Below are 19874 nucleotides of genomic sequence, written 5' to 3' on the forward strand. Positions count from 1 at the left end.
AGTCAACTCAACTCATGGAAAGCGAGTAATGTCTGCTGCAGTTTGTTTATGGTTCATTTTATATCCATAAATACAAATGAGTTAAACATGTGACAATATGAAAACTGTGACTGTGACACTACACAGGTTTATTTCCTTGTGCTAGGGGACCATTTACTGGCCAGGACATGATAAAAACTATTTGGATGCTTATATTCACACAAACATTAAATGAATACACAAAGTCAAGTCTCCCATTTATTGTCAATGGAGCAGCTCCATGCTGGTCGTCATTATGACATTACATATTAGGTTTCCTGATTTCATAGTTTCTAGCATTGGGAGAAAGTCGCTCATGCTCCCAAACACTGATTGATCAACCCCGACTATTATAAATAATATTGGTGAATTTATAAATTGAACATGGTGTCTATTGATCTGATGAAAACGACATCAAAGCCAACACCCCCCTCAAATAAATAAGGCAATATTAGAGCAACGCACAATATCAATAGCACTTTACTAATACATTTCATGAGTAACTGCATTTTATGAATCAATCCAACATCCACTATATATGATACAGAAAATGTGTCGAAATGGCAAATGTACACATATAAAAGTTATACAGCAGATATCATTTAGAGGATTATTTGTCAAATACTAATGTCATTCTTCATATGATTTGGAGAACAGTGGTTTAATATTAGTTTGCTTGTCCAGAGCCTAAGTCCTTCATCTGATTTTGGCCCCCACCCATTCAAACTGTTCACAACACACCACTGGTTAAGAGGAGCAGTGCTGGGGGCCGATGGGGGAATCTGTCCTTTGTCTCTGATACAGAGTCATTCAAACTTCTTCAGGTGGTTGTAGAGGGACTGGACGTACGTAAACACACACATGGGGTCTGGCTTGTTCCCCATCTCCATCATGTCCTCCACCTCGATCAGACGCACACAGTCGGCCTGCTCCCTGCAGGGAGAGGGGAGAGGAACAGGGAAGTGTATTAAAAGTGCTGTAAATCATTAACACATTATCACTGCGACATTAGTATAATTACCATAAACATACAAGACCCTCACTGAGAAGATTGGCAGCCTCTACCGGCCTCTACACTGCATTTTACATTGTGTGACACTGGATTTAGTAGGTAATCTGCTGTATTGCTTTATAGCACAAAGGGAGATTGCTTTATGGCACAAAACAGGAAGAGGGTGCGGAGCTAAAGCTTTCAGTAGTTTCTGGAAATGGCAGATGGTGGAAGGAGGGAAAGGCAGATGGAAAAAATCACTTTCAACATGTTTATCCTCTTCAGTAAAGACCAGGGAGGGGGAGGGGGGCAGGAGACAAGAGGGTTTATGGGAAATGAGGTCTTTATTTTGAGACACACTAGCTCTAACAGTAGCACTGGCATAAGAGTGAACATTTTGACGGGGAATAAATGTTAGTATGACGGCCTACAACAATGTTGAAACCTGTGAAATAGTCGTAGTCCGTAGTTAGGGCTGGACGATAATTCAATATTATCATTTATCGTCTTTCAGTGGGATTATATTGTGATGATATGGTGATTTTGGGATATCGAAACGCACAATTCTGCTGTCTGAACTGATGAGAACAAGCTCATTTTATTTAGACACTCAGACAAAATGAAGTATGGTAGGAATATTATGTGAAAATTTCAGTTTAGTTTGACATCACACCAAACATTACCATTCGGTTCAATATGATGAACATTAATTTGATTATTTAACGTGATTTCGCTTATGTGAGCCATATCGTCATATATATCGATATCGGAAAAAAATCCTTATGATTATCGTGATATTGATTTTAACAATATCGCCAAGCCCTATCCGTAGTCGTCTATAGCTGCTACCTGTATCATTTTGTGAAATTGGGACCTAAATATCTTCCTGATATCAGTTCAAAACCAGATTCAGAGTTGTACAGTTCAATATCAGATTGTGAAAATTCAGTTCTTGTTTGGGTTGACATTGCACTGCTGGAAGGCTACCAAACATCTCCACTAACGGTCTCTTTTGGTTACGATAATTATACCAAGGCATCTCAACTAATTTGACAATGATATATTGATGGTTAAAATCCTACATGTAGCACTTTTAATAACGCTGACAAACTGCACTCAAATGTAACCAGAAACAACACACATACGCTCGCTCACTGCCTCACTCACTGCACTCTAGCCAGCTTACTCTGCAGTAGCGAAGGCCAGCTCTAAGTTGTGTTTGCGGTTGGCGGGGTCCAGCGCGTTGAAGTCAAAGTCCAGAGGAAAGAAAGAGTGCACCAGGGCACAGAAAGCCATCCCATCACTCCAGCTGGACGAGAAGTTCTGGATGTCGATGTTCTGGTGGTGAGATAAGATGTTGATGATGTTATAATGTCTAATATTTTGCACAACCTATATACATGCTGTAATCTTTCACATTGTCTTTCTCGTACTTTCATATTACCATATTGACATTTTGAAAATTTTTATAGCCTTCTCCACCTTTTCATAATACACAAATCTCACATTGTCTTTGTGTCTCAAAAGGTTCTGCTGCTACTGATACTACTGCCATTCTACTATATGTCTGACTGTGGGAATTGTTGGTTGTGTTATGTTTAATACCCAATTTGCTCTGTTCTTGCATGCTATTTTTCTTTGTTGTATCTTTTTACTTTTGCTGCTGTAACAGCACAATTTCCCCAATAAAATCTAATCTAATCTAATCTAATATCTAATCAAGCCTTTGACTGAGTTTGACTTTTTTTTATCTAGTGTTCCAGACACAGTTATGAATGTGACTCTCACACACAAATGTACTAATGTCCCCCAAGGGGTCAGTGACTGAATACTTTTTTACAGAATCAGGTATCCAAGGTAAGCACATTGTCATTGTGTTTTTTTTTTAAGAATAGCAGTCCATTCTGTTATTTTCACAGCCCTGTTCCACCCATTATATTTCAAAGCTAATTAAAACAACAATCAAAATAGAAAGATTGGAAGCATCTTACATGTACAAGGTCAATCAGCTGACAACAGCGCATAATGAGCACATGAACATATATATAGGCTACTCTGCATGTTTATAGCCTATTTATGGAAGCTTTTTTCTTCCCACTGTTTTTGACGTGGAAAGCTAATTTTTAACCATAATTTTTCCTTGGTATGATGGCATATTCATAAAAGTAGCCTATATGGTACTTAATTTTAAATGTGTTTGGTGGATAGCAGAGATAGAAGATGCTAGCTAACTTATTAGCTAACTAATGCACAAGCTACTCGTTTGCTAACAATGGAATGTTAGCACAAGTTAATGATACACAAAATGACTACTTTTTTGTGACCAGTTTTGTTTTTATTTATTTTATTTTATATTTATTTTATATATTTGATACAATTGAATTGAATGATAAACAAAATTACTACTTTTGATGTGGATGCTAGCTAACAGCTAATGTTCAAATGCATTTTTTGCTTTTTATGAATCGGGCTGGAGTGAGCTGTTGGCCTATATTTGGTATATGGTATTTTGTTGTACAGTGTTATTTTTGTAATGCAAATGAAATTTACTGGAATTGCAGTTTGTTTCTATAATACAAAATGGGTTCTGTTGAATTGTAATTATATATTGCATTGTAATAAGCATAGGATATAGCAAAATATAACTCTTACCCCCTTGAAACTGTCCACTGGGAAAAATGTATTATGTAAAATGTAATTCATAAACTAAACACTATAGGCTATAATCGCATCGATCCATTTTTGAGGTCAAAACTATAAAATCACCAATATTATTGTAATATGTAACTGATTATTATTGTTATCATATATTTGTGTGTGTAATGTGTAATGGCCCTTTTCACTGGTTGGTGACTGAATTGGGCTATTGATGTTGTTACTAAACATTTATATTGCTACAAAAAGAGGATTTTAGTCACAGGTAATATGACAGAAAAGGATAAATAATCAGTATCTGCTGCCACACCTGATAGCCAATGGTTTTTGAGCGGCACCACTCCAAGAGAATCTGTTTTATCCCACTGGCACTGGACACTCCGAAACTCTGAGAGCGCTTCAGTTTGGGCCTGGACTCCTGGGACTTGGGCCTATTCAAAGGAAACACAATTCACTGCAGTAAAATGTCATTCACATCTGGGAATAAACTTTCGGTTTAAGTATTTTAAATATACTTACTTGACAGGGTCTGAGTTCAGCCTCTCAAAGAGAGCCCGTCTGGCCTGCGTGCCGTTGGAGCGAGGAAGAGTCTGCGATTTCATCAGATCCTGCTTCCAGTCCACACCCCGGCCTAATGCCAAGCTCTCATTCTTGTCCACTTTCCTGTGGATAATTAGTGGACATCAAAATGAAGCACAATGCCAAGACTATAGGGTTCGACCAGTATGAAAGCCGATACCAATATTTTTGGATTGAAGCTGCCTTTTTCATTTCATTTCAATTTTATCCTCATCAGGGTGAAAAAGCCTCTGAAACAGCATTTAGACCATCATGGGACACTAAAACTCTCCATTGAAACCCAAGAAAATAATAATAATACATATGCATACTTGGAATCCATTCAAATTGTCTCATTAGAATCAATTCAATGTAGTATTGATCAATTCCACAACAAATACATAATCAGTCAAACTGCTTCTTATCAGAGGTGGATGACACTGACTGAACCAGATCTGATTTTTAATAAAAGCCCAATATCGGCCCCGTATATTGGCAAAACAATATATCAGTCTAACCGTAGTCAACAGTAATCCATTTGACTGCATGTTATAAAACAGAATACATGATTTATGACTTACTTTTCCAAACTAGGGGAGAAACCCGATTTTATAACCGACTTGGAGGGAAGTAATTTCTCTGCAGAGAAAGAGAAAGAGTAAGAGTGAATAAGAGAGACAACATGAGAGAGAAGAGAGAGAGACAAAAAACAAACACATGCACACCATGCTAGGGCTTTGTATACACTTGCAGATTTAAAGAGATTCCTTTCACACACTTTTTTGCTGACTGTTTTTGCAGCTTTCCGGGAACTGCACAGATTTACAAAGTGCAAAAAAAATCATCCACATGCTCAGAAATCTGTAGCTGAAAAAGCAACCAATGCAACATTTATTCTCTGAAGTTGGGAATTGTTTTTGTGCAGTGTGTGTGCATCTACATGATATAATAAACAGGATAATATTTCAATAACACACGCTTGTAGACGCCTGTAGATAAAATCATTTGATAGTTTTGGCTGAAACTTGCAAGCAATGAAACTGGTAGTTTTTTTAAAAAAAGCTGAAAACATTCTGAAAATGTTACAAACTGTTAGTATGGTACGTGCGGAAAATTGTGACTATTAGGGGACAACTGTATTTTACCTGCAGATTGAGGAAAGCTTACGCTTCTCTTTAGACTGGGACTGGGTGTCTTCAGGACTGGTGCTGAAGTGATGGAGTGGGAGAGAGAAAGAAGGGGAAAAGTGCAGAGGGGAAACAAGGTTATTTAAGGATGTGTACTAAAGGAAGAGGAATGGAGAAAGTGAAGTTGTTCCAGGACTGTTCCCACCCTGTTGTCCTCAGCCTCCTCCTTGAACCATCAAAAGTAACTAACAATGACTGCATGACACTTATTTTAGAGGGGGATCTTTGACCCCTAGTTGAACTCACCCCGCTTGAAGGGATATTCCCCAGGTTTTACTGCAGAGTCTTGTGATATTAAATGACTGGGTGACTTGGGTACCAAAGAAGGAGACTGGGCTGGTAAAGCAGTAGATGAAGCTTCGGTGTTGGGTTTGGTCGTGGCAGAGAGGGGGAGATAGGGTTTGGGTTCGGTGATGTCTGATGAAAGGAGAAAAAGAGCAAACATTTGAAATGGGAGCCAGAAAGAGGAGCCAACTAAAGCCTGACTGAGCAATGTATCTGAGATATAAGAGGCACCACAGGTGAATAGGGAAAAAAAAGTTAATATGGCATTTTATATGCTGAATATTGACACAAATACATTTTTTGATGAATTATGTTTTTATTGATGTTGTTACTAACATTTCAACATTTCATAACAATTAGAAAAAGGTGCAAATTTGCATATAAGGTAGAACACTTCTCTCAGTTGATAGAGTCAGAGTGTATCTTCCTGTTTCACTCTGATGAATAACTGTTGGTAATTTACTGAGGAATTTCTAACACATTTTTTAAAATTAATTATTGCTATATTCATGTTTAAAAGCCACTGTATACAAGAGAAACTTAAGCTGCCTAATGCCCTACCATAGTTACCATGATATATTAAACATAACCAGTTATGCTAATGAGGTCACTAATAAAGCTAATTAATGTATTAATTAGCAATATTTCTCTATGTCAACATACTTGTCTTCACAGAACACATTCACATGGGTGGTATTATTATGAAGTCTGTATCCTAAAGCATTAAGGAGTTATAGTGGTGTGAAGAAAAGTTTCACAAAAGTTTTATCTCATTATCTCATTAATATGCAAATGTATGGGAACATGTATTTGGGAAATAGCTGTTTATAAATATAATATTTATATGAAATATTATAATATTTTATAATATCTCAAAATTGACCCATCCAGCCAAAATTGCCATTTTCACCTGTGCTGCCTTGCCTTAAGCCAATATTGTACTGTGCTCACCGCATCTAAATGGATATTCGCCTCGTTTTACTGTTGGGGATTGTGGTATTGAAGGATTTGAAGACATGAGTGTTGAAGCAGGACATTGATCAGATTTTGATGCAGCAGGAGTCTCAGGGCTGGCTTTGGTCACTGCTTTGAGGCCAAGATGGGGCAAAGTCTGGGATACAGGGGCTGACTGCTCCTGGGATACCTGGGAGCTCAGTTCCTTTGGTTCAGATGGACCTGCTAAAGTGGAAATGGAATAATGTAGTAAATGGAAACAAAACAGGAACGAATAAAATAAAAAGAGACAGAGTCTGATGGAATTGTACACTAGGGATCTTACATTTGAAAAAAAACCAACACATTTGGACTCGGCACGGCAGGGCTTTGCGCCGGCGCAAAGTGTTTTTTTTCTCCCCTGCGCCCGTTTGGTATTTTGGTGACTTGGGCTGTGGTGAGATGGGATAAAACGTGCAAAAACACCAGTATGGTTCTTTAAGTTGCTTGACCGAGGCAGGATTTTTGTTATTCACGCATGGCAGGATAAGGCAGAGATAAGATCACCTATGCCTTGACTACACTCAGTTAATTACAAAGATTTGGTCAAAAAGATTTGTTCGTTCACAACAATAGAAGAAACCCCATCACCGTGGGTAGAAATGTCACCGCCACAGGAAGAAACATCATTGGCGTGGGTAGAAACGCTGTCACCATAGGTAGAAATGTCATCATCGCAGGTTGAAATGTCATTATCGCAGGTAGAACCGTCATCATCGCAGGTAGAAACATCACTGGCGTGGGTAGAAACACTGTCACCATAGGTAGAAAGGTCATCATCGCAGGTAGAAACGTCATCATCGCAGGTAGAAAGATCATTGGCTTGGGAGAAACACTGTCACCACAGGTAGAAAAGTCATCATCGCAGGTAGAAAGATCATTGGCTTGGGAGAAACACTGTCACCACAGGTAGAAACGTCATCATTGCAGGTAGAAACGTTGTCATCACAGGCAGAAAGATCATTGGCGTAGGTAGAAATGCTGTCACCACAGGTAGAAACGTCATCATCGCAGGTAGAAACATCATTGGCGTAGGTAGAAACGCTGTCACCACAGGTAGAAACGTCATCACCATAGGTAGAAATGTCATCATCGCAGGTAGAAACGTCATCATCACAGGTAGAAATGTCGTCATCGCAGGTAGAAACATCATCATCACAGGTAGAAAGATCATTGGCGTAGGTAGAAATGCTGTCACCACAGGTAGAAACGTCATCATCACAGGTAGAAAGATCATTGGCGTAGGTAGAAACGCTGTCACCACAGGTAGAAACGTCATCACTATAGGTAGAAATGTCATCATCGCAGGTAGAAACGTCATCATCACAGGTAGAAATGTCGTCATCGCAGGTAGAAACATCATCATCACAGGTAGAAGGATCATTGGCGTAGGTAGAAATGCTGTCACCACAGGTAGAAATGTCATCATCGCAGGTAGAACCGTCATTGCCGTGGGTAGAAATGCTGTCATCACAGGTAGAAACGTCATCATTGCAGATAGATAGAAACGTCATCCAGCCTGGCAGGATAATGTACCAAAAATAGATTCTCGTCACTGGAGCCAACAAGAAACTCAATGCAGAGTAATTTCTCACATAGTGCCAGCAGCAGTCAGACATTTTGGATTCATCAATACAGTCCACCAGGTGGAGCTAGAAAAAAACCTGCCAGAGGTGGGTCTCATTTTCTGCCCCTATCACACAGTCTGACAAGGGTCATTTATTCCACTGGTTCTCAAAGTGGGGGTGAGTGCCACCCAGGGGTCCTTGAAGAGGTTCCAGGGGTCCTTGAAGGGATTCCAGGGGGGTCCAGAGTAAAATGAGGGATAGTTTAATTTCACTATAATTGAATTCACTACTAGAAATCCCAGTTAGAGAATCTCTCACCACTATTATCTCCCTACGTGTAGACAGTTCTATAATCCAGTACTTCATCAACAACTAACATCTTTTCCTATGGGTCCAGAGACAATATCCTATCAAATGGGGGTCCACGGTCTAATGTGTGTCTATTTGGGTCTGTGACATGACAACATTTGAGAACCGCTGATGTTTTCTATGAAGATAACTCACCCCTTTTAAAAGGATATTCTCCTGGTTTTACTGTCGGAATCTCTGTTACAGAGTGACCAGTTGCTTTAGGCGCTGACGCCGGAGACTGAGCAGGTTTGGCTGCAATCTGACACTCTGGATTGGCTTTGGTGGTCATGGCAGTGAGGGGGAGATGGAGCTTGGGTTCAGTAACATCTGAGAAAGGGAGAAATTTAATAAAATGAAAAATGAACATAATCCTTTCATGGTGGAGGAAAGTAATCGTCTCTTTATTTGCGTCCACAACACGTAATCTGCATTTCGTGATCATTCCGCATGTTCGTTTTGATTTCACAAAATTTTGGGAGTCCGTGTTGGTTTAAAGAGACAATTAGAGCCTCCTTCTGTCATAAATCATAAAACCGCATCCATTTCATCTATGATGCCCTCACTATTCAAAGGACATCACTCGGGTTTTACTATGAGAGATTCTGGATAAATGAGATTCTTTGGCAATGAAGCAGGCGATATTGAGCTGGATTTACGAGCAGCTGAAGATTTGGTGTTGGGCTTGGTTATAGCAGCGAGGGAGAGAGAGGTTTGGAGTTTGATTGGTATCTGATGAAGGGGAAAATACAGTGAAGTATAGAATGAAAGACACAGAGATTTTTTCCCCACTCACCACCTATAGCAGGATATTCTGCTGGTTTTACTGGAGTTTCTGCTGTTGATTGGCTGGGTGACTTGGGCATTGAAGCAGGAGATTGAGGAGCAGTCGGAGAATCGGGGCTGGATTTTGTCATTGCAGTGAGGGGGAGATGGGGTTTGGTCAGGAGTGCTGGCGCTTCCTGCTCTGTAAAAAAAATATATATACATATGATTGATTGCCTGATTGCCTCACATTTTTGTATGATGGCAGTCCAGATTTCTGTACCTCACTGCTGTTTGTAAAAAGAGTAGAGAGTAATGGTTTCCAACACATAAATTAAAAAACAATGTGATCTAGGAAATATGTTAATAAGCTCACTTAAATATCAGCTTGAAATTTGATATGAGCAGTTTAGTGAATGCTCATTGCTTTTAATTACAACTCCAATGTCTAATGATTAAAAAGTAAGCATTGCAGACATAAAAAATTTTAATAAATTTAAATGCAATTATTTAGTGATTAGTGGTTACGGATTTTTAATGTAACATACTTGGTGATTAACTGGCTGATATTGAGCCTTTATTGAAAATGGGAGATGGTTCAAATGAGTGTCGTCCACCTCTGATGTACTGCTTTTATTTTGCACACTCATAATGCTGTAACTCATATTTTTTCCTACTTTTCATTCATACATTTCTACTTTATATGTCCTTGACATATTGGAAGTGTCAGCTGCGTTATGTTTAATACCCCCAATTTGCTCTAATCTTATTTATATTACATTTTTTCTTTGCTGTATCATATTGCTATTTGCTGCTGCGATAACCCAATTTCCCCACATGGATCATTAAAATTTCATCTTATCTTACTCTTTTAACCAATAGCTATCCATCAAGAATTATTCTATTTTCATATTATGAAAACACAAATAGTGCATAGTATGTAAACTTGATAAAACATGAAATATGTATGAATTAGATGCTTAAGGTGCAAACAACAAATCAGGTGACAACAGGGACTGACTGACCAGGCATCTTCGGGATTTCCACCGTAGACTGATGATTGGTTACGGCTGAGGACTCAGGGCTCGGTTTGGTAAAGGCAGTTAAAGGCAGATGGGACTGGGGAACCGCTTTGGAGTCCAACAGTAAAGCCTCCTCCTGCGGCTTTAATAAGCTTTCTGAGTAGATACAAGCAAACATAACCAAAGGTGAGAGGTTCGGATCAAGAATCAATTTGTCAAGTCACCTGAATTGAGCTTTGCAGCGTTTCTGCGTACCTTGCTGTTTGTGACTCCCATTCTCTTGCACCGTTGTGGCTGTATGGGCCAACTTTTTCTCTCCCTTAGCATCAGTGCCCTATTCAGCAAGGACAAAAAGTACAAAACATGCAATTCTACTATTTAGGTGAACTGTAGTTTTTCATGATTTCACATTGCTGAAGAAAATACAGATATCAACAAACTGGTAGGGCAATTCATAACCTTAAAGCAGTGATTCTCAACCTTTTTCCTATCAAGGACCCCTACTTTAGTCCACATTAGAGCCATGGACCCCCGTTTGATAAGATTTTGTCTCTCTGACCCAAATCTGAGAATATTTTTATTGTTAGATATGATTTTGTCCAGAATTCCATGACTATCTGTATTGTAGGTAGAGAGATAACAGTGAAAATATGATCAAAACAGTCATTCTCCTACATTCTCTAACTGTGTTAGAAATAATGCTGAAGTTTAACAATTCATCCATTTGCTGGGGACCCCCCTGGAAACCCCCCAAGGACCCCTGGTGGTCCCCTAACCCCACGGTGAGAACCATTGCCTTAAAGGAACACACCATGTTTTTGTCAGATTGCCCTCTTGGTCAGTTTACCCATTAGGCTAAGTGATGAGAACATAGACAACAAAATCATCCATGTGTCCCTGGTATATTGTTGGCTCTGTTGCTCCATGCTAACACTTTAGTATACACTATAATGAGTGATAGTAGGCTCCATGCTAACACTTTAGTACAATGCTCCATGCTAAAGTGTTAGCATGGAGCCTATACTATCACTCAACATAGTGTATGCTAAAGTAGCATGGAGTCTACTATCACTCAGGATAGTGTATGCTAAAGTGTTAGCATAGAGCCTACTATCACTCAACATAGTGTATGCTAAAGTGTTAGCATGGAGCACTGGAGCTAATGGGAGACATGGAGGATTTTGGTGTCTATTATGATCACTTAGCTAACTCAATCAGTGGGACAGTCTCCCCAAAACTTGATGTATTCCTTTAAAAGTACAATAATGTTTAAATGAGGCAGGTTAATGCAACGCTGAAACTAAATGGAAAATTGCATGAGGAATCTTCTCTCCTTTCTTATCAGAAATTCTTCTAGGATTAGTACATCTTAACACACAGTTTCCATGATGTCCTAATAAACTTCAATATGTTCAACAAACAGTTGAATGCATCTGTAGGCTATCTCTGTCTATTTGTACATTTGCCTTAGCAAAATCGCTCACTGGCTTTTTCACTCTCGCTCTCCAACATAGGCTAGTTTCTTCCAATTTCTAGACAATATTTGAGGGGGGGGATCTTTTGTCTTTCAATTTGCTGCATGGTTTTGGGCTAAAATTAGTTTTAGACCTTCATCATCCATGGTAAATCTATCCATATGTGTGTGTGTGTGTGCGTGTGTGTGTGCCCGCTTTTTTCTACACGTGCGCGATCTTCAGCTGTTTCCTGCCGAAAGCTTCTCCTTTAATGACAGCTGTGGCCGGCAAAACCCATGGTCCCGGTGAGCGGCTATTTTAGATTTGTAATCGGCCCTTCGCAAGTATGCTCCCCGCTCCGCTCCCCTTACATCCCAATATAGCCCCAAATGGACGCTTTGGAAACCGGGGGGGGGGGGGGGGGGGCTTGTCGGCGTGGTCAAAACAGTGCCTAAGTATATCACCCCGTGTTTGTCCTCCCAAACACCCCCTCTACCCCCCCTTTTGGCTTTCCAGAGACACGAAATGGCCCTGGCAGCCACGCAATAGAGCCATTACGGCGAGTCAGTCAACTCATCGTCAAGAGGGGATTAGCGCCGCGATGATCTGCGGGCTCCACAGTAGCCGCGGCAGTATATCACGGTCTGTCTCCGTCTGACCCCGTTCATCCCTTTATCCTCAGTTTCATCCTCGCGCCGGGTTTAGCCCGATATCGCTTTTGCTCTTTCTTAGAAACATGCCATCGCTTGGGATATACACACACACACACACACACACACACACACACGTACACACAGGGGCGTAGCCGTCATTTCACAAGCGAGGGGGACAGATTTGGTCGGGGCTGAGACAATTTTTTACCAGCGTTGTGGAATGGCCCTGTCCCGTTAGATTTTTATAGTCACAATAAAAATGAAAAATGACTTTTTTTTATCTTGTTAGCTGATTCTCCATATCATAAGGCACACCTATTTCTATCCATCTCATGTTTTTATTAGGTATATATTATGTTATGTATTTTACATTACTTTTACTTTGTGGAAAAACATGTATTTTTAGTGGTTATTTCATGCTGTACCAGTAGGCGACATACAAATTCGAACCAATAAAACCATCACAGATTTTTGAACAATCCCCCTGCAATTTATCAACTTTCAAAGGGACAGAGTGGCAACATGGTGTGAAAACCCTGTTTTCTTTTCCTAAGACACCATGGTTGCATCCTGATGTCGGGATTCACTTTGAAGAATCTGAAATTTGTGAAGTTCAACATTCTGAACAAAGCATTTCACAGTTTGTTCTGGTCCAACCGGGCCACTTTTGAACAGTCCCTCCCAGCGTTCTGTCCCGCCCCAACATCCTGTTTCCACCGGAAATACATCCAATTATGGAAGCAAGATGCCACTGAAAAGCTTTAAACATAAATCAACCAGAGTTAAATAATTCACGAGACATTCATCATAACATGGATATAAACAGGCTTGCTTTCATGTTAGTGTGCACTCTCTGAGTTGTAAAGCTCTTTTACTGATGTGACCGCATTGATTTTTCTCACAATCAGCTTGTGTGATACTTCATGTATTAACTATTGAAGTTAATTCTCACTCTCATTGAAGACTTTGCAAGGCTATATCACTCCCTATCCTTCATCAAAAAAAAAAAAATCTGAACAGGCCATGGGTCAAACAATTTTCCAAACCAGTGAATAAGTTAATGATATATACATATTATAAGAGAATGCTGAGAGAGAGGGTTTGTTCACAATGTCTTAACAATGTCAGTTGCATTTAAGGAGATCAACTCAACAGATTTCAAAATTGCTGAAAGAAGATGATATCACATCATACATACAGTACATACATACATACATACTGTACATACATACCCCCCCCCCCCCCGTACATATCTCTCCATGGCCTCCATGTCCGCTACGGCCCTGCGCATACACATACACACACACACGTCAAAAAAAAAGGGGGGGGGGGGGGGGTTGACGAGAGGAAATGACCAGGTGATTTCAGCAGATAGGAATGTTGGCAGGGTGTGTGCATCGACAGGACAGCTGGTCGTCCCACTGAGGGTGGGGGGGGGGGGGTGGGGGTGGGGGTGGGGGGGGTCAAAGGGGGTCGTTGACGGGGAGACCGACGCAATTCAACTTTCCATCCGGAGATTTGAGACTGAGATTGGCCCGGGAAGCAGGACTCCCTGCAGGCGATGCCCCTCAGCCCTCTGGAGGGCAGGGCATTATGGGCCTTGACCACGGCACATGGTTCTTAGTGAGTGTATGTGTGTGTGTGTGTGTGTGTGTGTGTGTGTGTGTGTACGTTACGTCATAGGTATGCAAACAACTATGTACAGTTAGGGGGCATGCCTTGCATTGTTCTCCTTTGGATCCTATTCTCTCCATCTGTCCACACTGCTTCAACAGAAAGAAATGGCAGTGGGTGCGACTGTATGTATTGTTAGTGGCGATAATTCTATCACAGTGGATGTAGTGATAACTAAAAAGGTGCATAGACTATGATCTGCAGTTGGTCAAGGCCAACAACCACTGATACAAACAATTCCTTTAATGCTTTCTTTCCCCTTAAAATACCCTATCTACTATCCACTATAATGTATACTGTGGAATTAAGTCATTTAGATTTACGTCAGGCTAGAAAAGTGAGTGAACTCTATTCTGCAAATAAAAAAAGGTGGGTAGACTGAGTTAAAATGGGTTTCAGCTGGGTTTCCAAATTTATAGGACTTTATTAGATTAATTTCTCCTATCAGAGGCTGGTTATTGGAAAGCCATGGAAGGACTGTTAGGCAGCCACTCTTCACACTCTTCTCCCTGTCTCCAATTTGTGTTTAAAATGTAAAAGAGTCCGAGGTGAGGAAGGAATTTGCAATGCTGCTTAAGTCGATACGGCGTGCGGATGCTGTCAGAGCGGCTCCAAAGAGCAGCAGCTCAGTCCCAAACCTCCCACCCAAAAATACATGTGCCCTTTGGAGGACTTGCAGTTATAAAAGAGGGTCATGAGCAGATGGAGGCTGAGAGAGGGGGGTACTGAGGTTCAGCTAGGCCGAGGGCTTAATGTGGGGATATCATCCCAATAATGGTAACGGCAGAGGTGTGATGTAACAAAGTAAAAAATACTTCATTACTGTACTTAAGTAAGATTTTCAAGTATCTGTACTTTACTCAAGTTTTTCTTTCACTGAAGACTTTTTACTTTTACTCACTACATTTCAAAAGAAAAATCTCTACTTTCTACTCACTACATTTTCAAAGCAGACTCGTTACTCTCGGGAAATCATCAACTGATTTTCTAAGAAAAATGTATTTTCCGCATCAGACGGCTTCCATCCCAGAAGCAGCTGATCAAGAGCCAGATGTGATTGGCTGCTTGTTCAGCAAAGTGACACCAAAAATTAGGGAAAGGGAGAGAGAGAGAAGCAACACGAAGATGCAGACTCTTTCTCATCTGTTTAAAACATTAGAAATGACTTTGTTAGAGAACGACTTTTACTTTTATACTTTAAGTAAATTTAAGTCCACGTACTTTTATACTTTGACTTGAGTAAAGGATTTGAAACGGTACTTCAACTTCTACCAGAGTATATTTTTAGATTAGAGTATTTGCACTTTTACTTGAGTAGGGAATTTGTGTACTTCTACCACCTCTGGGTAACAGTAATGATAATGATGGGCATTGTAATATCAATGCTAATAATGGTGGATATTATTATTATTAGTAGCAGTAGTAGTATAGCATAGACTAATTATGAGAGACAATTGGATTAAAGGAACTTGCATCAACACATCATATAAAAGTGACTTAGCCGGTCTTCTTATTTGGTCAGCTTGACCTCCTTGGACACACTATTTAGTCTAGGGGCCCTGACTGAAAAAGGCCAAACTCCATTTGTTTTCAGTTGAGGCTGTGGAGCCATCAAAAGGTATGGCAAAAGCTATAAAATATTTGGTCGAGAACAACACGAAGCACTCTATTCTTTCCCCTGAGACTAAAAATATGACCCACTTCAAACTCACAACTCACTTTTAAAATGCAGAGGAAGCCAGTGCGGGGAGATCAAGGTGATGTGATCACATCACCTATTTACAAGTAAAATTCTTGTTACAGTATCCTGGACAAGTTTTAGACAGCAGTAAGAAATAAAGGTATGGAAAGAGACATTTGCTACCTGTAGAAAGAATGACCTGAAATACTTTTGAAACGTTCATCAAATCAGTCTTGACAGATGCTTTGAAGATTGAGATGATGGACTTTTGCAGAGTTAGGTGAGCCAAATCATCCTCAAATGTATTATTATTGTTAATCTTTGAAAATGTAGGGGCATCCACATAATATTTCAATCCACTTAATGTAGGGCTTTCTTTAAGGCTAGTTGAGCTGTCCTGATCAATGCATTTTATGGGTAGATGGAGCAAGATACTGTACGTTTGAATAATGTGGCCAAATAGGAGCAAGAATAGACAGAAAGTAATGGGGCCCAGAACTGAACCCTGGGGGACACCACAAGTTATTAGTGCTGCTGCTACTGGCTTGCCTAATGTAACAGAGTAATAGTATATCAATACAATATCTTGAAAGGAAAAATCTGATTTCCTACGTTACCCAGAATTACCCACGCCTTTTACTCACAACACAACATGTTTTGTGGCTGCATTGCATTCTGGTCTATTGAGGCTGCTGTCACTGTAGAAATTGGTTTCTCTGCCTCTTCTACGATGGATTTCTCCCAGTATGGTTGAACATTGGTGCAAAATGGTGGCTCTAGAAGGAAGCCCTTGCTCTTTGATTTGGTTGAGGTTTACTGTTGATGTTTTAGATAGCTGAATTTTTTTCTGCTGTCAAACTCCATTGTAGCTATGACATACAATATAAAATACATCAGCAGACAACAAAATGGATGGTGCATCGCCAATAGCTGTTTTATTAAATAAGCATGAGTGTTTAAAGGTGGATTTTTCCTTTCAATGTTAATAGTGAAAATATAGAGCTAGGCTGTAAAATGGTTGTCAAACATACTGCAGCATTTTTTGTTTTAAATGTGCATAACGCTATGTGAATCTACTTGCAGTAATACTGATACTATGTACAAAGATGAATGTGAAATGAATGCTTTTCCAACATAAAAATAAAAAATGTCAAAAAAAAAAAAAAATAGTAAAAATATTTTCCAAATGCACATGTCTTTCTGTCATCTCGCCTGCTGCACTGATATTGACACTGTTTAACTCTAGAAAAATTTGTGCATTTTGGAGGATCTAAGAGAAGGCCAACAAGCCGTCATTTGAAGAGGATAAACAATTATAACTACTATTTTCTTCCGTGATTTAGAAAATCTAACAACTCTGGTTTGTACAGAAAGTGGGTCGAGGAAAAGTCACAGAGTGACATTTTGAAAGCTGAGATATTTCAATCCCAAAATCCAAAACAGCCGTCAAATGGCAGTGGCTTGGCCTTCCTAGTGTTAATTCATTAGTGAAGCCCTGAGATTTAAAACAGATTAGCATTTTAATTTCTAACTGAGAAAGGCAATCAACTCACAAGATTGCGTGGCAGAGGCAGAACTTTGATTTGACTCCAACATACTTTCCTCTCTTGCTTTCTATCTATCTGTCTCACAAACACATACACACTAATCGTGCAATACCCTATTATGTAGACTGTAGTACCTGTAGAAAATACTCACATTGACTTCAGCATGTCTCTTGGATCTCCAGGGAGGGGGGGCTGGGGAGTCGATGGGAGCAGAACTTGGAGCAGCAACAGCAGCAGCAGCAGCAGCCGGGCTCGATGCTACACCTGACCCTGATGTTTCTGGGTGCGTGGAGGCGGACTGACTCGCCTGGTCCTTCTCTGAACCTCCAGAGCCAACCAGGCCACTTTTGGACTGTATCTGCCCATGTCCATTCTCTAGACTCTTCTCCTTCTTCCCCACCGCCTCGGCAGGACTCCTCTCGCCCTTCGCCCCGGAGGCCAGACCCTCCACCAGGAGGCCGAGGGCGTCCAGCTGCCCCCTGAGCTGCCGGTTCTCCTCCTGCAGCCTGGCCACCGCCTCGGCCAGGGGCCCGCTGGATTTGCACACCTCGTCCATCCTCTTCTCCATGCGCTGCTTGAACGCGCTCACGTCCACGTGCACCTCGCTCACGGCGGCCTGCAGCGTGGCCTTAAAGCGACCCAGGGCCTCGCTTACCATCGCCTCACGAACGCTCTCCGCAGAGGGACCTGGAAAGCTCTCTGTCGCTTGATCCATGGCTTTTGTTTTAGCAAACGCTCACCACCCCCAAGTTTCAAGAAGATTCAGTTGTGGGGTGATCAGTGTGTAGCTCAGAAACTAAGTCTTGGATCTCCCTCTTCTTCTACTTCCTTTGCTTGTTCTCTGGTTCACGTTCTCCTTAAGTTGAAACGAAGAGTTTGAGTTCTTGGCCAATCACTCTTCTCCTGTCTTTTTCTTTATGATGGGTTCCTTTTGAAGTTCCTTTCTCTAGGATACCGGTGAGAACATTTCAAAGGAATATCTATGGTGTTCCATGATAGCTTTCCAGTAAAGCAGACGATGTAAATGGTTTTGAAGGGTGGCTGGGGTCGCAGACGGATTCCTGGGAAGTCAACTCATTAAAGTCCCATTAGGCTCCATGGAAGATCTCTCTCCGCACACTTACTCTCTCCTCTCATCTGGTCAGAGCGAGAGCTGTTGTTATTTATAAGCCGCGGAAAACACATGCACAATGACATCTCGGGAAACGGGATTACGTATTAGCTCTGCATGGGCAGACCGTGAACTTGATGCCTGCAAGAGTTGAGGGAATGATCAAACCGACCTTTTGAAGGGTTCCAGTCGAAGTGGTACATGAAGTATTTTGGTCCTCCTGGGAGTTTGCGCTGTCTCGTTTTAAGTGCATCTACAGTGAGATTCCTTCCTTCCTTTTGCTTGGTGGAGTGTCGTGTGCTCTATCTGTGTCGCCCAAACTTGGGAGCAGCAGGGTCACCCTCTGTATTTTGGGGAGTAAAAAGGGGAGGAGGAAGTGGAATGGGGAGGAGGGGCCGGGCTTCATGAAGTGTTCCTACCTCTCTCTGCTGTTGGCTAAGTAAAAGTGGGAATAGAGGTGGAGAAACCGAGAGATTAGCAATATTTGTACTTGACAGTATCAGAGTACACATCTGAGTGACCTGAGATTTCTCCCTGTCTGATACTGTATTTAAGACTCAAAGGGAACACCATATTAAAGACATGTGAAGGCCTTGAATTTTGATACTGTAATTAACCTTAACAATAAAGACTTTAAGGACCTGTGGACACCCTATGTGTGAGAGAGAGTGTGCCACATTGTGGGATACTTAAGTTTACATCACCTATATTCTATAGCAGTGGTTCTCAATGTGGGGTCCGGGGACCACCAGGGGTCCCTGAGGGGGTTCCAGGGGGTCCCCAGCAAATTGCTGAATAGTTAAACTTCACCATTATTTCATTTTATTTCAAGTTAACACAATTAGAGAATGTAGAAGAATGATGATTTTGATCTTAGTTTCACTGTTATCTCTCTACCTACAATACAGATAGTCATGGAATTCATATGCAATTAATTTATTTAGACAAAATCATGTCTAACAGTACAAATATACTCAGATTTGGGTCTGAGAGACAAAATCTCATCAAATGGGGGTCTGTGGCCCTAATATGAACTACATTTGGGGTCCTTGATATGAAAAAGGATGAGAATCACTGTTCTATAGAATTGGCTTATTCTTTTCCCTCACTTTATAACACACACAGTATCTCCCCCAAGTGCTTAAGCAGGAGGGCGTTCCCAGTCTCTACAGTATAACTTTACTATTATGATCACAGGAATATTGTAAAGGCACTGAGGCACTGCTAGCACTCCTTACTTTTGGTTGCTTACAATGTTGGTGATGTAGGAATTGACGTTTTTTCTGCTGTTGACTCAGCTAAATGAGAATGTATGTAATGTAACATTTCTTTCCAATCACTCATTGTGACTGGACAAGAGGCGT

The 19874-nt window shown here is 40.7% G+C and overlaps 1 protein-coding gene across 1 annotated transcript; it reads right to left on the reverse strand.

The window, feature by feature from the left end:
• Positions 1 to 260: 260 nt before the first annotated feature.
• On the reverse strand, positions 261 to 18228 carry LOC139655454 (smoothelin-like protein 2). Its single transcript, XM_071532871.1, has 12 exons — positions 17551 to 18228; positions 10646 to 10724; positions 10394 to 10546; positions 8760 to 8933; positions 6646 to 6873; positions 5656 to 5826; positions 5368 to 5430; positions 4804 to 4861; positions 4184 to 4327; positions 3975 to 4095; positions 2196 to 2347; positions 261 to 951 (listed from the first exon to the last, which is right to left on the reverse strand). The coding sequence occupies exons 1-12, from the start codon at positions 18112 to 18114 to the stop codon at positions 825 to 827; spliced, it is 2034 nt and encodes a 677-aa protein (XP_071388972.1). The 5' UTR covers positions 18115 to 18228; the 3' UTR covers positions 261 to 824.
• Between the last annotated feature and the right edge of the window lie 1646 nt (positions 18229 to 19874).

Source organism: Centroberyx affinis, unplaced genomic scaffold (assembly GCF_046629955.1).
Source record: "Centroberyx affinis isolate AG114_WGS23_722 - 3 ecotype Tasmania unplaced genomic scaffold, CSIRO-AGI_Caff_v1 ptg000156l_1, whole genome shotgun sequence".
Lineage (NCBI taxonomy): Eukaryota > Metazoa > Chordata > Actinopteri > Beryciformes > Berycidae > Centroberyx > Centroberyx affinis.